This window comes from Python bivittatus, unplaced genomic scaffold (assembly GCF_059951505.1).
Source record: "Python bivittatus isolate LINGU-HERP-01145 unplaced genomic scaffold, Pbiv_v1 ctg000350_np1212, whole genome shotgun sequence".
NCBI classification, from domain to species: domain Eukaryota; kingdom Metazoa; phylum Chordata; class Lepidosauria; order Squamata; family Pythonidae; genus Python; species Python bivittatus.
In genome coordinates, this window is record NW_028277074.1 from 5426961 (window position 1) to 5443437 (window position 16477).

At 39.8% G+C, this 16477-nt stretch overlaps 1 protein-coding gene across 2 annotated transcripts in view; it reads right to left on the bottom strand.

Annotated features, from left to right (window-relative positions):
* RCSD1 (RCSD domain containing 1) overlaps positions 1-16477 on the bottom strand; it is a 54127-nt gene that overhangs the window by 19313 nt on the left and 18337 nt on the right. For both annotated transcript variants that reach the window (XM_088144527.1, XM_088144526.1), the window contains exons 2-4: positions 9561-9665; positions 9292-9381; positions 11-82 (exon numbers count right to left, since the gene is read on the bottom strand). In XM_088144527.1, coding sequence (XP_088000653.1) covers positions 11-82; positions 9292-9381; positions 9561-9644 — 246 coding nt within the window. In that variant the 5' untranslated portion in view covers positions 9645-9665. The remainder of the gene's footprint in view (positions 1-10; positions 83-9291; positions 9382-9560; positions 9666-16477) is intronic.

Below are 16477 nucleotides of genomic sequence, written 5' to 3' on the forward strand. Positions count from 1 at the left end.
CAGATCTTACCTGCATTTTTTCAATGAGAGGAGAGCTTTTGGGCTTTATCCTTATAGGACGAGAAGCATTTGGGGATGGTTTCTGTAGAAAGAGAAGTAAGAAACAGAGTTGGTTGAAAGAGCCAATTTCTTGTTGCTTTTTAAAAATCTTTGATGTTTAGTTGATTTACTTTTAATTATTAACATTTCTTTATTATTTAAGTATGAAAAGTATTTAGGAAAAAACCTTGTTATCAACATGGAGTATCCCTGAGGAACCCTGCTTTGAAGGACTATATTCCACAAAAGAAGAATGTATATGTGTGTAATATGAGCGGTTGGATAGCATAGTGGTTAGAGTGCTACCCTTTGACACGGGAGACTGGGGTTCAAAGCCCGGCTGGTACCTACCTTACCAGAAAGGGTCCTTGGCCAAAGATGCTGTAACACTTCACCTGCCTACCTCAGATGTGAGAGTGACATGAACTAAGAGAGTCATGCTGGCTCTGACATCTCCCGGATTAACAAGATCCGTGCAAGATATTGGGGAACCAAGACAATCTAATGACAAGTGGGGCTATTGGACCAAACCATACATGGACAAGACAAGAGAACCTAGAATTGATGGAATGCTACTACAGCAGTAGACCTAATGAAAGGGGATATATGAAATGTATAAAGGAACTATGGATGGACATAAGACCTACATCTACACTAACTGAGAAACAGTCAGTTACCTGACGCTTCAACATAGTAAAGAATAAGATGCTCTCACAACTTGAGACAGACCAACTATGCATTACATCCCGGACTCAAGAAGATCTGGAAGAACAACTGGATGTGGATCCAACACCTAAAGCTGGAACGTCACTGCCACCCCCTCCATTACAGAGCACAGCAGCTGATATGAGGCCTAAGATCATGGATATTATAAGATCATGGATATAATTACAGTCAACCCTCAAGACTGATTATCAAAGCTCAGTGGAGAAGTACCATCAGACAGTATGCTAGAAGATGCCAATAGAGCCCTCACAGCAATCCCTGCTACCACCATAATTCAAACCAATGAACTGGTATATTCTACAGCCGCAGTAATCCTGGAGATGCATGGCTACATGATCAAGAAGAATAGCAGTACATACCCCCTGGAAAATGAGGTTGGAGGCTAAGATCAAGGCAACTCGGAGAGAAATTAGCTGGTGGAGCTACAGAAGGGTGTGGAGATTAAAGATAAGACTTGGCTACTGAAAAAATACATAGGCCTGACTCCAGCTGAAGCCCTAGAGACTGCTGAGCAAAGGCTCACAGCACTGGCTACCAAGCTAAGGAGATATACTAGAGGCTAAGAAAATAGCCTCTACTAAGAAGTAGAGGCTAAGAAAATACATGCCCTGTTCTCCAAAGAATTATCCAAGATGTACTCCCAACTGTAGTGCAACAATACAGTAGCAGCAGAGCCACCAACAGCAGAAACTGAATAGTACAGGTAGTCCTTGACTTACAACCATTTGTTCAGCAACCGTTTGAAGTTACGAATGTGGTGAAAAAAGTGACTTACGACTGGTGCCCAAAGTTATGGCCACCGCAACGCCCCCACAGTTACATGATCAAAATACTGGCACTTGGCAGCCTGCCTGCACTTACGACCACAGGGGCGCTTCAATTCCCTCCACCCCCATCTCCCCCTCATCTATGCCCTTCTGGCCCCTGGACCCTGCACTGTGTGGCTCTGGGGCTGCAAGAAGCCCCTGAACCACAGCTCAGTGCAAAGCCACACCCAACCCTGGAAGCCTCAGCTGCCCCAGCCTGCCCTAGCAAGAACTAGTAAGCTGCAGTGGCCGGGAAGCGCCAGCAAGTGTCAGCAAGCATTCATTCACCCAGCTGCCTTCTCTCCCAGTTCCCTGCTCCTGCCTTTTGCACCCAGCCACAGTGGCCAGGAAGCACCAGCAAGTGTCAGCAAGTATTTGTTCACCCAGCTGCCTTTGCTGTCTCCTTTTGGACCCTTCTCCTGAAAACGTTTCCTCCGTGTGGCTTCCTGAACCTTTGGAGAGCTGCACTCTCTTCACAGAGCCTTTGGAAAGAGAGGCTGTGCAGCCTTCAGAGAGCTGCACTGTCTTCACAGAGCTTTCAGAAAGAAAGGGCAGCTGTCTGAAGGCTGCACACCTCTCTGAAGACTTGCGCGGTTCTGGGGCTGCTTGCCATCCTGCAAAGCAGGGTACAGGGAGGCCAAAAGGGCAGAGATGGGGGAGATAGGTGGGGAGAGTTGGAGGCAATCCCTTACCTTACTGAGGCTAGGGGCTGGGAGTGACCAAGCCTGGAATGGCTTGGATTGGGGTGGGTCCTTGGCTAACAACCAGTAAAATTCGCTTAACAACAACAAAAAGAATTACTGGGATTGTGGTCGCTAAGTGATGTGGTCACACAACATCTCGCTTTATGACCACATTGCTTAGTGACTGAAATTCCAGTCCCAATTGTGGTTGTAAGTTGAGGACTACCTGTACTGGAAGAATATATGGGAGAAAAAGAAGACACATAACACCAGTGCAAAGTGGCTGCAGGACCTGAGAGTAGATCACAGCAATCTGCCAGAACAGGAACCAGTTACCATCATAGTAGCAGATATCCAACAGCGAGTCAAGAACATGAAGAGCTAGATAGCACCTGGCCTGGACATGATTTACATCTACTGGCTAAAGAAACTAACAGCAGTGCATGAACACCTAACAACACAGGTGAACCAGCTGCTAGCAGCAGGTTCCCACCCATACTTGCTAACACAAGGAAGGACAGTGCTGATCCTGAAAGACCCCCACAAGGGAACAGCACTGTCGGACTACCAGCCAATAACCTGCCCCCTCACAACATGGAAAGTCCTATTAGGCATCATAGCTGCCAAGCTACAGGACCAGATGGGCCAGTACATGAGCACAGCTCAGAAGGTCATTGGGAACAACACCAGAGGCTCAAAACACCAGTTGCTCATAGATAGAGCAGTTGCCCAAGACTCAAGATCTAGACAGACCAATCTGAGCACAGCCTTGATTGACTACAGGAAAGCCTACAACTCAATGCCACACTCATGGATCTGTGAATGCCTGGCACTATACAAAGTCAACAGGACACTAAGGACCTTCCTCAAGAACTCATTGGGACTGTGGAAGAAAACACTGGAAGTCAACTCAAGACAGCTTGCACAAGTGGCCATCAAGTGTGGCATATACCAAGGTGATGCAGTGTCCCTGCTGCTGTTCTGCATAGGCTTGAAGCACCTCAGCCAGATAATCACAAGGACTGGATACGAATACAAGGTCAAGAGTGGAACTACCATTAGTCACCTCTTCTACATGGATTACATCAAGCTGTATGCTAAGAGTGAACAAGACATCGACTTGCTGATCCACCTGACACGGATCTACAGTGAGGATATTGGGATGTCATTCAGATTGGAGAAGTGTGGCCGAATGGTAGTAAAGAGAGGGACAGTAGTTAAGACTGATGAGTTAAAGCTACCAGCAAGCCACATAGCAGACATACAGACCAGCTACAAGTACCTTGGTGTCCCACAGTCACATGGGAACCACAATGAGGAGGCAAGGAAGGTAGCAACATCCAAGTACCATCAAAGGATAAGACAGGTCCTGAAGAACCAGCTCAATGGGAAGAACAAGATTCATACCATCAACACATACATATGCCAGTCATCAGATACCCTACTGGTATGGTGACCTGGCCAAAAGAGAACATGGAGGCTGCCAATGTGAAGACGCAGAAGCAACTCACAATGTACGGAGGTTTCAACCCCAAGTCCAACATCCATAGACTGTACACTATCTGGAAAGAGGGCAGGCAGGGTCTTGTGAGTGTCAAAGCCACTGTCCTGGACAAAACCCAGAGCATCCAGTAAGATGGCACCCAAAGATAAGCTGCTGAGAGAATGCCTGAGGCAGCAGCAGACATGGGAGGAATTCAAGAAGAGGAAGTGCCATGACGAGACAAGACCCTGCATGGGATGTACCATTGACAGATAGCTGAGGTAGCTGACATTGGGAAATCCTACCAGTGGCTGGAAAGGGCTGGACTAAAAAACAGCACTGAGGCACTGATCATAGTAGCACGAGAACAGGCACTAAGCACCAGATTTATAGAAGCAGAGGTCCACCATACTAGACAGGACCCAAGGTGCGGACTGTGCAGAGAAGCCTCAGAGACAGTCTAACCCATAGTGGCAGGGCATAAAATGCAGGCAGGAACAGTATACACTGAACAGCACAACTAAGTAGCTGGCATTGTGTACGGGAACATCTGCATAGTGTATGGGCTAGACCCTCCCAAGTCCAGATGGAAGATTCCACACAAGGTCATGGAGAATAACAGAGCTAAGATCCTGTGGGACTTCCAAATCCAGACGGACAGGCAGGTACTGGCCAATCAACCAGACATTGTGGTAGTAGACAAGGACCAGAAGACAGGTGGTGATAGATGTAGCAGTGCCAAGTGACAGCAACATCAGGAAGAAGGAGTATGAGAAGCTGGAGAAGTACCAGGGCCTGAAGGAGGAATTAGAGAGGATATGGAAAGTAAAGGCCAAAGTGGTCCCAATAGTGGTGGGAGCACTCGGGACTGTGACTCTTAAGGTGGGAGAGTGGCTCAGGGCTGGGCGGAGCTGGCGTCGCGGCGATACGGCGGGCGATCCTGGGCTCCCAGGATGGCAGCCGATATCTCCTCGCCCGGACGGTCCCGATGGACCTAAGCCGTCCCGTAGAGATGGCGAACGCAAAGGGCGCGTCCCGCGGATCTCAGGGACGCCGCAAGTCCCAGATCGATCCGGGGAGAAGCTCTTGAAGCCGGTGGAGGAGAGGCAGCCAAAAATGGCTGCGAAAGCCGGGACAGCTCCAAAGGAAGATGGAAGAGAAGGGTGTCAACTGGGTGAGATGGACTTTTACTATTCAACTATTCTTAGAGAACACCTTAAGTAACTTAAAGAGATTTTTAAAAGTGAAGAAAAGTGGATTAAGCGGCGAGATTGAACCCTATTAAAAAAAAGAAGGGGGAGAAAATTTTTCTTTTCAACTTTCCCTTTTTAGTGGAATTGACAAGATGTTTTTCTTTTAAAAAAAATATATTTTTAACTGGATTGGCTTTCTCTTTTTAATACTCAATAACTTTTTATTTTAAGCCTTTTTTTACTAAGATTTTTTTATTGTTATAAGAAATTTATATCTTTTTGACTTTGAAATGGGAAAGTGGAGTTAAGAGAAAGTAAATGAAAGAAAGTTGCACTGCCATTTAGAGGCGCGAATTAGTGCTTTTTTTTTCATTGTGACGCACGCTCAAAGACCCTGTGCTTTCTAAAAAGATAGTGGGATGTGCATGTTTATACAGGTGCCATCCGTAACTATAAACAAGAAAGTGGAGTTGAAAGCGACTTTGAAAACATTAAGATGGAAAGTTTGAGCCAGTCACAAGAGCCTTGATTAGTGGCAGTAGCTCTTTTTTCTGCTAGAAGCTCTGCTTTGCTTTCTATTCCCCCCCCCAGATGGATTTTTTTTTTTAAAGAGGCTTAGCCTTTTCCTTCTTTTCCTTTTCTTTTTATTTTTCCTTCTTTTTTTTTTCTCTCCTTTTGCTTCTTTTTTTCTCTTATTTTTGGCAAGAACAAAGATAAAGAATCCTTTGACTCAATGAAGGTTTATCAAGATAATAGACTATACGAGAAACACAATGCAGAAAAAGATCTTTAAACTATTGAGGATGACTATAAAAAATTGGAAGAAGAGCTGCAGAAATTCTCAAAAAAAAAAAAAAAAAAAAAGATATTAAAGCTAAAATGGACTTAATTAAACATAAAACGGGATCATTGGAAAAGGAAGAAATAGTACAAGAAATCAGAAACATTAAACGGAATTATTGTGAGGCCTATAAACTGAGAATTAAAAGGGTTAATTAACTGATAAATGAAGAGAGACAGATTTGTTCTTGGCACTGAGGGTGAGAAAAAGATTATACAAGATTATAATGGAAAATCGTACTAAGAGAATGTACAAAAAGAAGAAGTAAAACAATATTGAAAGAAACTATTGCAGATGTTTAAAGAGAAAATCAGGGGAATACAACAATGATGGAACTGACAGAAGCTTCCAAAAGCAGAATGTTCAAAAGGACACTTATTATTGCTTTCTCTTATCCAATAATATAGAAAAAAGGAATGAACAGCCAGATATTTTGGGACATTGAATGAAAAGGGTGAACTCAAAATTATGCAAGCGCTGGAATAAAGTATAAATCTGAGATATATAGTTAAAAATTGTATAACATGTAGTGAAATCTGGTTAGAACTGTAACTTGGTTAGAATTGTAATTGATACTGTAACTGATATTGGTTAGAATTGTAACTCTTAAGAATTGGAAAAATTAAAAAGTACTTATGCAGGAGGAAGTTATTCAAAATTATGGAATGTGCAGAGATGAGTTAAATTGAGATTTGAAATTAGAGTAAGAAGATAAGCAATTTTATATGACACGGGATTTGTTTTTATTAATGATTAGATGAGAAAATATAGTAATGTAATAGATTAGGAAATTTTATAATAGAAATTTGATATTAATTATTATATATATACACATATAATAGATAGATGGAGATGTATTACTAATCCTATTGAAAGTTAAAATTTTTTGTAATATATGATTTTATAGATTAGCTATGAATGATTAATAATTGTTAATTGATAAGTATACAAGTATATTTTTGAATAGATGATATGGGAATTTAAGATTATGAAAGGGGCACCAACGAGTTTAACTGGTTGACACACGGTATAAAATGGAAGATGCTTTTTTATGCCTTTTTATGTTTTTGTTTGTTCATGTTTGTTTTGTGTTTGTTGTAAAAATAAAAAAAACATTATAAAAAAAAAAAAAAAAGGTGGGAGAGTGGCTCCAACAGATCCCAGTTCTCTGTCCAGAAGAATGCAGTGCTAGGAACAACTAAGATACTGCACAGTACCCTCAAACTCCCAGACCTCTGGTAGAGGGCCCGAGACTGAGGAAGACACATACTTGAGGTGAGAGGGGTTTTTTTTTATATATAATAAATGATACAATAGACAATAGACAATGTCAGGATTGTAGGGTCTTATCAAAGCCAATACTGTCATATTGTTGCTGATCTCATACTGGAGATAAATTGAAGGGATCCAGAAATTAGAGGAATAGCTAACCTAAAGGAATGGGAATTCCTACTGCCACCATTGCTAGGCCACCCCTCTCCAATTTTTATTGGCTTCCTATCTGAGATGGAAAGGACAATTAAAAAGGCCTTGGAATAGGTTGATGGTTGAGCCCCTATTGGATGGGAATTTGTTTTTAGGTCTGCCTTTGGGTCACATATGCATTCTTGTCCTTTCATTGCATTGTTCTTACTTTTTTAACTGTAAACCACCCAGAGTCTTTGGAATTGGGTGGCTTCTAAAATTGATTAGACAGACAGACAGACAGACAGACAGACAGACAGACAGACAGACAGACAGATAAAGGCAACGAAGAGCTTAATTCCTGACTATACTTTCTAATGGAACCATCTGAATGTTACTAGTGCTGCCACTGTGGACAGGTACAGTGTCATTCAGATGGCAGTGTCACTGAGTAAAGGTACACTATATAAATCACAACAACCTTCTGCAGTCATAGCATTCTTGAGATCTCTAGATTGCAACTTCCATGATTCTTAGCACTGGCTGTGGTGGCTTGTGCATTCTGGAAACTGAAGTCCACACATTTGGAGAGTACCTAGATTAAAGAAGCTTGGTTCTGAGCCATCACTGACACTGCTGCCACAGATGGATATGCCCATCTTGTAATATAATGTAATGTAGTTACTCAAGTAATGAGTATTAGAAATTAGATTTCTAGTAAAATTAATGGAAAGTGGGCATAAAGAAAGGATTAAACAAGGAGTCTCCAGAAGACTGGATATTATTAAAAAATAAATGTGATATGTTTTGAGATGATGTGAAATGAAGAAATGTTGGAAGGAATATTTTAGAGGTTTGTATAGAAATGATAGTGATATGTCAACATGGAATTGAAGTGGATACTATAATTGTTGCCATCCAAGAAAAAATGGATGAAAAGCAAGTAATAAATGCTCTGAGAATATTGAAAATGCTAAGACAGCAGATGTAAATGATGCAAGTGGAGAAATGTTAAAATATTTAAGGTTAGTGTGACTACGTGACTTTTTAATGTATGTGTGAAGACTGCATGTGCACCTGAGAATTGGAAGAATGGCATTATTAATCCCCAAAAGGGAAAGGTATCAAGAAAGAATACAAAACTACATTGTTTACCCTGAAAGGGAATAGTATAATGAGTATATATGTGTGGAATAAGAAGCAGACATGGGAAACTTGAAGCCCTGGGATTAACTGGAAAAACTCTTCGCAAATTTAGATATCTGTAAGAAGTATCTGCCTCTTTCCTGGTATATCTCAAGGCAAGGGAAATGGGTTGTTTAGAGAGGGGTTATGAAAGAGGGAGAATGGGGTATCAGAAAGAGAAAGAACAGATGGCACTGTTCACTTTTGTCAATAGCCCTACCCTCTACTTGCTTTAACTCTTCCTATAGGCCTCTAAGAGATTATCTATTTCATGGGAATGCAGTGCTTTAGTTTTTAGTCTTTGTCCCTCTATCAAATATCTTAGCCCGATGATTACATTTTAATAATGTTTATGTTTTTTTCTTGATTATTGAAATACCATATTAGGCTGACATCTTGAATCTCCACATATATGCACTCATAGCTGCCTTGTTTGGGAAGACGTAAGGTATATTTTGGAGATATTACTTTTGGATTCTACATCCATGTTGATCTTCAACTAGAAGGCATGTAAAATTCTCTGAAGAGATTGATGCTCATTTTAGTAGTAACCATATATGATAAAAATAGTAACCATATATGACAAATGGATAATGCTGCCTGCTTTTGTCTACACACATTGTGCATTTGCTAGAAGCCCAATTCTTACTGGGGCATGATAACCAATAGGGTGGGCTACCAAGAATCCTTCTTTTAGTAACATGCAGGTGTATTTACACAACATAGTTGCCTGCCACATCAGGAGGCAAGCAATAACTCAACAGTACCAGAACGTGGTGAGACAGAATCATGTCCAGTGATAGAAGGAAATCACTACCGTGTACCATTCCAAACACCTCAGTAGCAGTTGGAGCATTTCAATTTTAGAGTGACTATTAACATGTTTTATAAAAGAATTACAATACAGTTTCTTTAAAATATTGATACTTACTAGCTCACCATTCTGTCCTAGCTCCATCTTATTCGTGTGGAGGGGAAGAGAACAAGGTGGCTTTCTGCGTGTTGGTTTACTAGCTGGGACCTAAAAATAGAGGAAAACTTGTAAAACAGAAAGAAAGAGGAAAGAGAAAATAGATTTTAAAAGAACGAATGTAATATTGGTTATTTAAGGAATGCTCAAATCTTAACATGTACATGAAGTTAGAGGGTTTTGTTCCAATGTTCAAATTGAACTTCCCTTTGTAGTTGCATTATCCCTACCTCCTTTCCAGAAAGTGATGGTTGCTCTTGGAATTTTCCTGCTAGCTGTGCCACAGATGGAGTTTTGGGCTTTTCCACCATCATCTTGGTCTCTGATGGTTTGTCCTGAAAGAAAACCAGAAATGAAATGTTTCTCAGTGTATGAGAAATATAGGAAACAGAGAAATTTGCAAAAACTAAAATTTTTATTGTAAAGCAAAAAACTTACTGATGTGCAGCAGTTTCTTGTTGAGCAAATTGTTTTGTTTCACTAACTATTTGAATATTTTAAGAAATAATATATTCAAATTATATAATATTTTACAGACTAATAAATAAATGGTATTTGGAAATCCTTGCTGGATATTTTGTGTGAATGCAACTGACATGAAGATTGGTTTAAATGTCCCTTTTTATCTGACAATTCTTTTTCCAAAAGCTACCTATCAGCTCTTGCCATTATTGTTACAGTTCTGAAATCTGGTTAGCAAGATAATAGCATTGTTGTTGCTGCTGATATTATTAGTAGAGGGAAGATGGCGTTATTTGAAAGTAAAAGTTGGGAAAAGAAACTAAGAAGACAATTAAGAGTTTTTGGACTGGCAAGACATTTGGACTGAGTTGAATAATAGTAGATGGAAAGAGACTTGGGTAGAAAAAGAGGAAGAAGTTGAGAAGGAATAAGTGGCTGGGAGATCATCATTATGGAACAGGCTCATTGAGCTAGTGGATGCAAGTGGAAGGTGCTGTGGTTGCTTCCACAGGACTAAGAGGACAAAACCCTGGGGGAAAAAAGGTGACACCAACCCCTGCTGACTGGAGAGGGTGCTGGTAGGAGAGTGGGGATCCAGAACTGAAAAAAGTAGAAGTGGGATTGAAAGCTTAGATGAACAGTCCTCTCTTTGGGTGAGGTTGGTGGGTACCGTGCCTCAGCAGTGAGAGAACACAGGAGAAAGAGGAACAGGTGGTGACTTGTCCATTCCCAGGATAAAAAAATTGGAGAGGTTGAGGGGAACTAGTGAGAGAAGGCCAGGAGAAGGAGGGAGGCTGGCCAAGTCTTATCATTCTGAAGTAGCTTCAGCTAAACAGCAGGTGGTTCTGGGGACACCATAGGGAAAGGCTCAGGGATGGAGGCCAGAAGTAGCCAGGGTTGTAGGGTCTGAACTGGGTATAACTCCAGCACCACAGCATTGCTGTTGGTACAGAAACCTTCTAGTTCTGTGGATATGCCATCTATTGTTTGGGATGGGGTTTGGGAAGGAACAATTGGGACTGTTTTCTCCAAGTAAAATCTGCCTGCTCCACATAACCTAGCCAGGATAGAATGCTGTTGGTTGGGGTCTGGAAGATGACCTTCTCAGTGGCAGCCCACTCATTCTGGAAAGCTTATCTCCTGAGGTCAGATTAGCCCTCTTATTCTTTAGGAGAATGGTAAAAATAGTTCTCTTCTGCAGAGCTTTTGGAGATCTTTAATTAGAAGACAACTATGGATATATTTTTATTTATTATATATTGTTTTAATATGTTAATATTAGTCCAAGGAGTAGGTGGGAAACCTATATAATCTGATGATTTAAAATTAGAGTTGGATTATGGAAAGGAAAGGTAGGAGGACTGCTAGTTAAATCCACAACTCTATACATGATATCCTATAACTCTACCCATGCCAGCAGTCCCATGGTCTTCTAAGATCAGTAGTCCAAAAGATAAGGATACCAGAATATCTGGATACAACACATTTAAATACTGTTTAGATTGTTTTGCAGGGTAAATTAATTATGTGCAGGAAAGAACAGGCGAGTTGCAGTATAACTGAGTAATTTAAGTCTCTGGCCACTAAAGTAAGCAGCCACAATGAGGCTACAAAATGTGTCTCTCCACTTATTTCAAAACGTTTTGCTGCATTCAGAGAGCCTCCTGACAGTTCCGTTTGCTGAATGGAGCCACAGTCTTCCTCCCTTATGGCCTGCTCTGATTGCACTACTACTGGCAAGCAGTGGAAGAGTTAAATAGCTCCCACCTGCCAATATTCTTCTCCAAAGGAAGCTCTGTTTCCCTCCTAACATCTATTTCTGCACATATTGTTCTCAGTGAATGAGAAAAAGATTTGTCCTTCACTGCACCGGACACAGATAGGATACCATTCTAAGATTAGATTAGATCATGCAAAGGACTGGCAGCTGTAGAAGGACAGATTATATTCCCAAATTTCACAGATAAAAAAAAAAGATCTGCCTCTACAACATTTAGGAAGGAGCAGCAAGGAGGGAGAACAAGCCTTCTGTCCATGTTCACAGATAATTGGGCAAGAGAGAATTAAGTCATTGGGAAGGCAAATAGGTAGCATTCCAGGCAAAATTTGTTTTTATCAACCTGCATATATATTTGATGCACCATTCTAACATTATAAGGTCTCTTCCAAGCTATTTCTTATGAGTCACTTGGAAATAGTAGCAACTCTGCCCATTGAGGGGAATATAACATTTTGACACATGTTCCAAGACAAACTGGAAAAAAAAAAGACAACATAGTTGTGGGCAGGGTAAAAAGAAATTGAGTCAAGTCCAAGTACAAATTCATTGTCATTACTATAATACTACAGTAATAGTAATGCTGTGTGAGCAAAGTTGATTTCTGACTATGATAATTCCACATGCTGAAATTAATATGAGAAGACTCATGTGCACAGAAACTCTACATAGATATACTGTATGCAGAATTCCACCCAGGGAGCATTAGAGTGTAACAATAGCTCTCATGCGGTCATGAGAATGGGCTGAAAGCTTCATTGTATGTGAGAGATAAGGTACTCTTATATTTCTTTATTTTCAAGGATATCAGACTGTGAATATCATTTAAAAGCAAAATACAAATGATACTAAGCTAGAATTTTTATTTCTTTCATTGTATAGCAGTATCTTCTATGAATAAAATGTTGGAGTAATTATAATAAATTGCTAAGTATTAGAATACCAGTTGGTAAGGCCACATTGATTTGAAATGTAACTTAAGTGGATGTATTTTGGGTGCAGACTTAAGCTGTATTCAGACAGTTCACATTTATATTTCTTGTATGTATTGCAAATCCAGAACAATCCTTCTGGAAAGGATTCCTGTATTATTTTTCTGTTCTCTGACAGAAACATCCTAAGAATAACTCTGAATAATCCACACAAATTTAGAGAACGGAGAGAGTTTTATGCCTTTCCTGAAGTAGTGTAAAAATGTAGTCTGATTTTTAAAAATTTCATTTTTGCAAACATTTCCCTTCCTTTTGGTGGTAGCACAAATTATTATATTTAAAGCGATTTTTATGAATATATTCTGTTTTTATTTTCTGATTTTGTAAATCTCTGTATGTATCTCAAAAGGTTAGAACAACTATGATATGATTTTTTTTTGCTAATTGTTTTGGAAGCCTGTGAGAAAAAAGACTATATCAAATAACAATAATACAAATACGTTATTTGGCATATCTTTTAAAATAGCCAGATGCCTACCTTATTTTCTCAATTTGTAAGTACAGGTAGTCCCTGAGTTAAGAACACCCAGTTTAAGGACGACCCATAGTTAAGAACGGAGCCTACTGTAGCAAAATCGGAGTTAAATGCACAATGATTCAAGTTAAATATACAATGGTTTGAGTTAATTACACAATACTACTTATACAGTATTATACAATAATACTGTTTTGGTTTACATACAAATTCGACTTAAGGACAGGCCTTGGGAACGGAACTTGTTCTTAAACTGGGGACCTATCTGAAATGGCATCTTTTTGGCTAGGGAAGGGAGAGCACTAGTAATTCTGAGTGCTCAAGTGATGGCTACAACACTGCAGAAAATACATTGCACATTGCCTTCACCACTTGCATTGTTCATGGCAGGTTTCCATGGTGATTGCCATGATAACTGTGCAAATCATCACTGCCTCCCTTCACCATGGCTCCAGAAAGGACACCAAGAGTCACAAATGTTGAACATGTCCTTCCTTTTAAGACCTGTCCATTCCAAGGAAGAACTGAAGCTTTGAATTGCTCAACAAAAATTTGCATCCATAGGACAGATGCCCTCTTGTCATAGTCTTCCTCACTATGGTGAGACATATCTAAATTACAGCCAACATTTATCACTATGTTTCTAAACACATACATTTGCAGTTAGAAATGTTATGCAACTCTGGGTGCAATTTTGTTCTTTTTGACGATCCATTTCTCTTTGCTGGGATGATGCTTAAACAGCCAGCTTAAGCACCATACAGAATAGGTTTACATTATTATATTTGCAATATAATACCTAATATCAGAGGTGAACGAACTGCCCACCTGTTGCTGTACCAACTAACTAGCATCATAAGTCTAATCATGCTGACAATCATAGTAATGGTTCTTTTTACATTTAATTTATAACAAGTACTATTACTACTGCAGAAGAAATGGTTCATCCAGTTGCATCTGTGATTTCAGGGGGAGATGCTCTTAAGAAATTAGCTTGTTCCTATGATAGACAGAAGACCCTGGCTGTATCAGAACTAAATTTTGACAGTCCTTTAGGATTTCTGTCTGTCTAAAATAAGCAGCATCTTTTACCAAGAGTGAAAGAATAGAAAAGGTAATAAGTTGTCATTGTTCTCAAATACATGATTTCAGTTCAAAGAAGAAGCAGGTGCTCTAATAATTAAAAGGAAGAAGCAAATAAAGTTGATGGTATATCAAAGGATCAGCCCTGAGACAGAAGGAAGACAGTGAACCATCAGAGCCTTTATTCAGACTGCTTTCTCTTCACAAGTCAAAGTATGAAGTCAAACACAGCAGAAATTACTCAGGAAGTGGGTGTGTGAAGCTTGCTTTGGTCTGTTGATTATTTCCATAGAAGGAAATTCCACAATGTCTGTCCTGATTGAGAGCATGGGAGCAAGCTAGGCCCTTTGCTCAAGAAACAACACATGTTAAGAGATAAGTAAACAAATGGCTGCAGCTCTAGCTACATTAATCTCCTTTTCCCAAGGAAAGAAAATGAGCAACCTTTTTTTTGCAACCTTCTTTAACTTTGTTTTCCCCTCTTGACACTGGGCAGTCTAATAAAATCTGCTGAATTATATTGGCCTTACATTTGCTGTAAGCCTTCTAGTGGTATTTAAGAAGTAGCTGTAAATATCTGAAGTTAAAAGAGCAGTGAACTTTCTCTGTGGTTCTATATAGTTCTCTCTTGAAGGAAGTGGGATAAGAAATGGTATAGACTGTGTTTTTCTTCATTGTAACAACATAGAGATTCCTGCTCTTGTAGCTGGTAATACTTGTGACATAAAGATTTGGATTTTCCATTATCTGTAAATTGGCAACATTAATGTTAAAATCAATCTCAATTCAACGGAGAGAAAGGCAATAGGTGACAGGGATCAATGCCTGTGGTAGGGTTTTCTTGCAATGACTGAGTGGGTAGGTAAGCGAGATATCCTTAGTGGCCCCCTTTTCTTGCTGCAATTGGCCATTTCCTCTCTTTCTCTCTGTGGCCTAGTTCTAGCTGCAGTTAAAAAAGAAATGAAAAGCAAATGAACAGATAATGGCATCTCTTGATCCTTCTGCTCATTGTACTGGCATACTTCTTCTAGGAAGGAAAATTACTGGCAAGATAATTAGCAAGAGGACCGGGGCAGCAGTGTGAATCCTCTGCAGGTACCTAGACTGTGAAGGGTGTCTGATCCTGCCATTTCCCTATATCAAATCCTGGCCAAGATCCTAAACGTCTTCAAAAAGATGGGGAGCTATTTCTTAAGCAATTTCTCTAGCAAAGATTAGCATTAATTGTAAGTAATCTGACAGTATTGAAGAGCATCCATGAGGATGAACAACTGATAAGGCTGAAAGCAACAGTGCATTTTAGAAGAAACCAGAATTAAATGGAATTTAAGTCATGATCATGTTAGCAAAGCCCACATTTGGTATGGACTTATTGCCATGGTTTTCAAAGATAGGTTGCTAAATTTGCCTCTTCTATCTGCAGCATTAGCCTGTTTAAAAGTAGTTTTCTGTTATATGTATTTTAAGACTGCATCTTAAAATATATATAACAGAAAATCAGTAAAATACCTGGATTTTATTCTAGATCCTTTTTTTCAGGATTATTGCCAACCCTAGGATAGACACTGGCTTAACAGAAACATAATCATTCCATATTCAAAAACATTCCACAAATTCATTTGCCTGGGATGGATGAAATTCAATATGGCAGCTCCTCTTTAGAGAAAGTTTTCTTTCAATATTACATTAATATTAGACATGGAGTTTCAGGACTTCATGTAACAAAGCTCCTTTTCTTTCTAGGACCTATGTAAGACTATCTGCTTGCAGTTCTGGTAGGCATGAGATGCAGTAACCCAACTGGGCCAGTGAAAACTACTGTTTAAATGTGGACGTAAAATGATGGTGATTTTCTGCCTGAAAGAAAAGCACAAAGTTGTGAAAGACAAAATTTGCTCTGGCTACAAACAAAGCAAATGCAAGACTGCCCTGCATAGCTTCTCCCAGACAAATTACAGGAAACATCTGTGAACTGCAGGAAGCCATGAAGATAAAAACAACTGACCAGTTTTTCTGTTGAAAAGCAACAAACTATACCGGTTGAGTAACCAACAATATTTTTTGTTCAGAAGATCTTTCCATTGAATTTCTTCTCCCCTTGCTTCTATGACCTCTTTGCCTGACTGGGTAGAACAGCATTACACTGTGTCAAGAGTTCCTGTGACAACTACAAATTCATAAATAGAACTTGGCCAGAGAAATGTCCAGTTGCAGTTAGAATTTTTTCTCATGAGGATACTTTTGAGTGAAGGCTAAATCTGGATTAGTTTAGAAGGGATAACATGCTCTGAAGCTTCTTGAAAGACTTAGCTGTGTACAACATAAATTCAGATATGTAGAATCACTGATGTGTGTGGG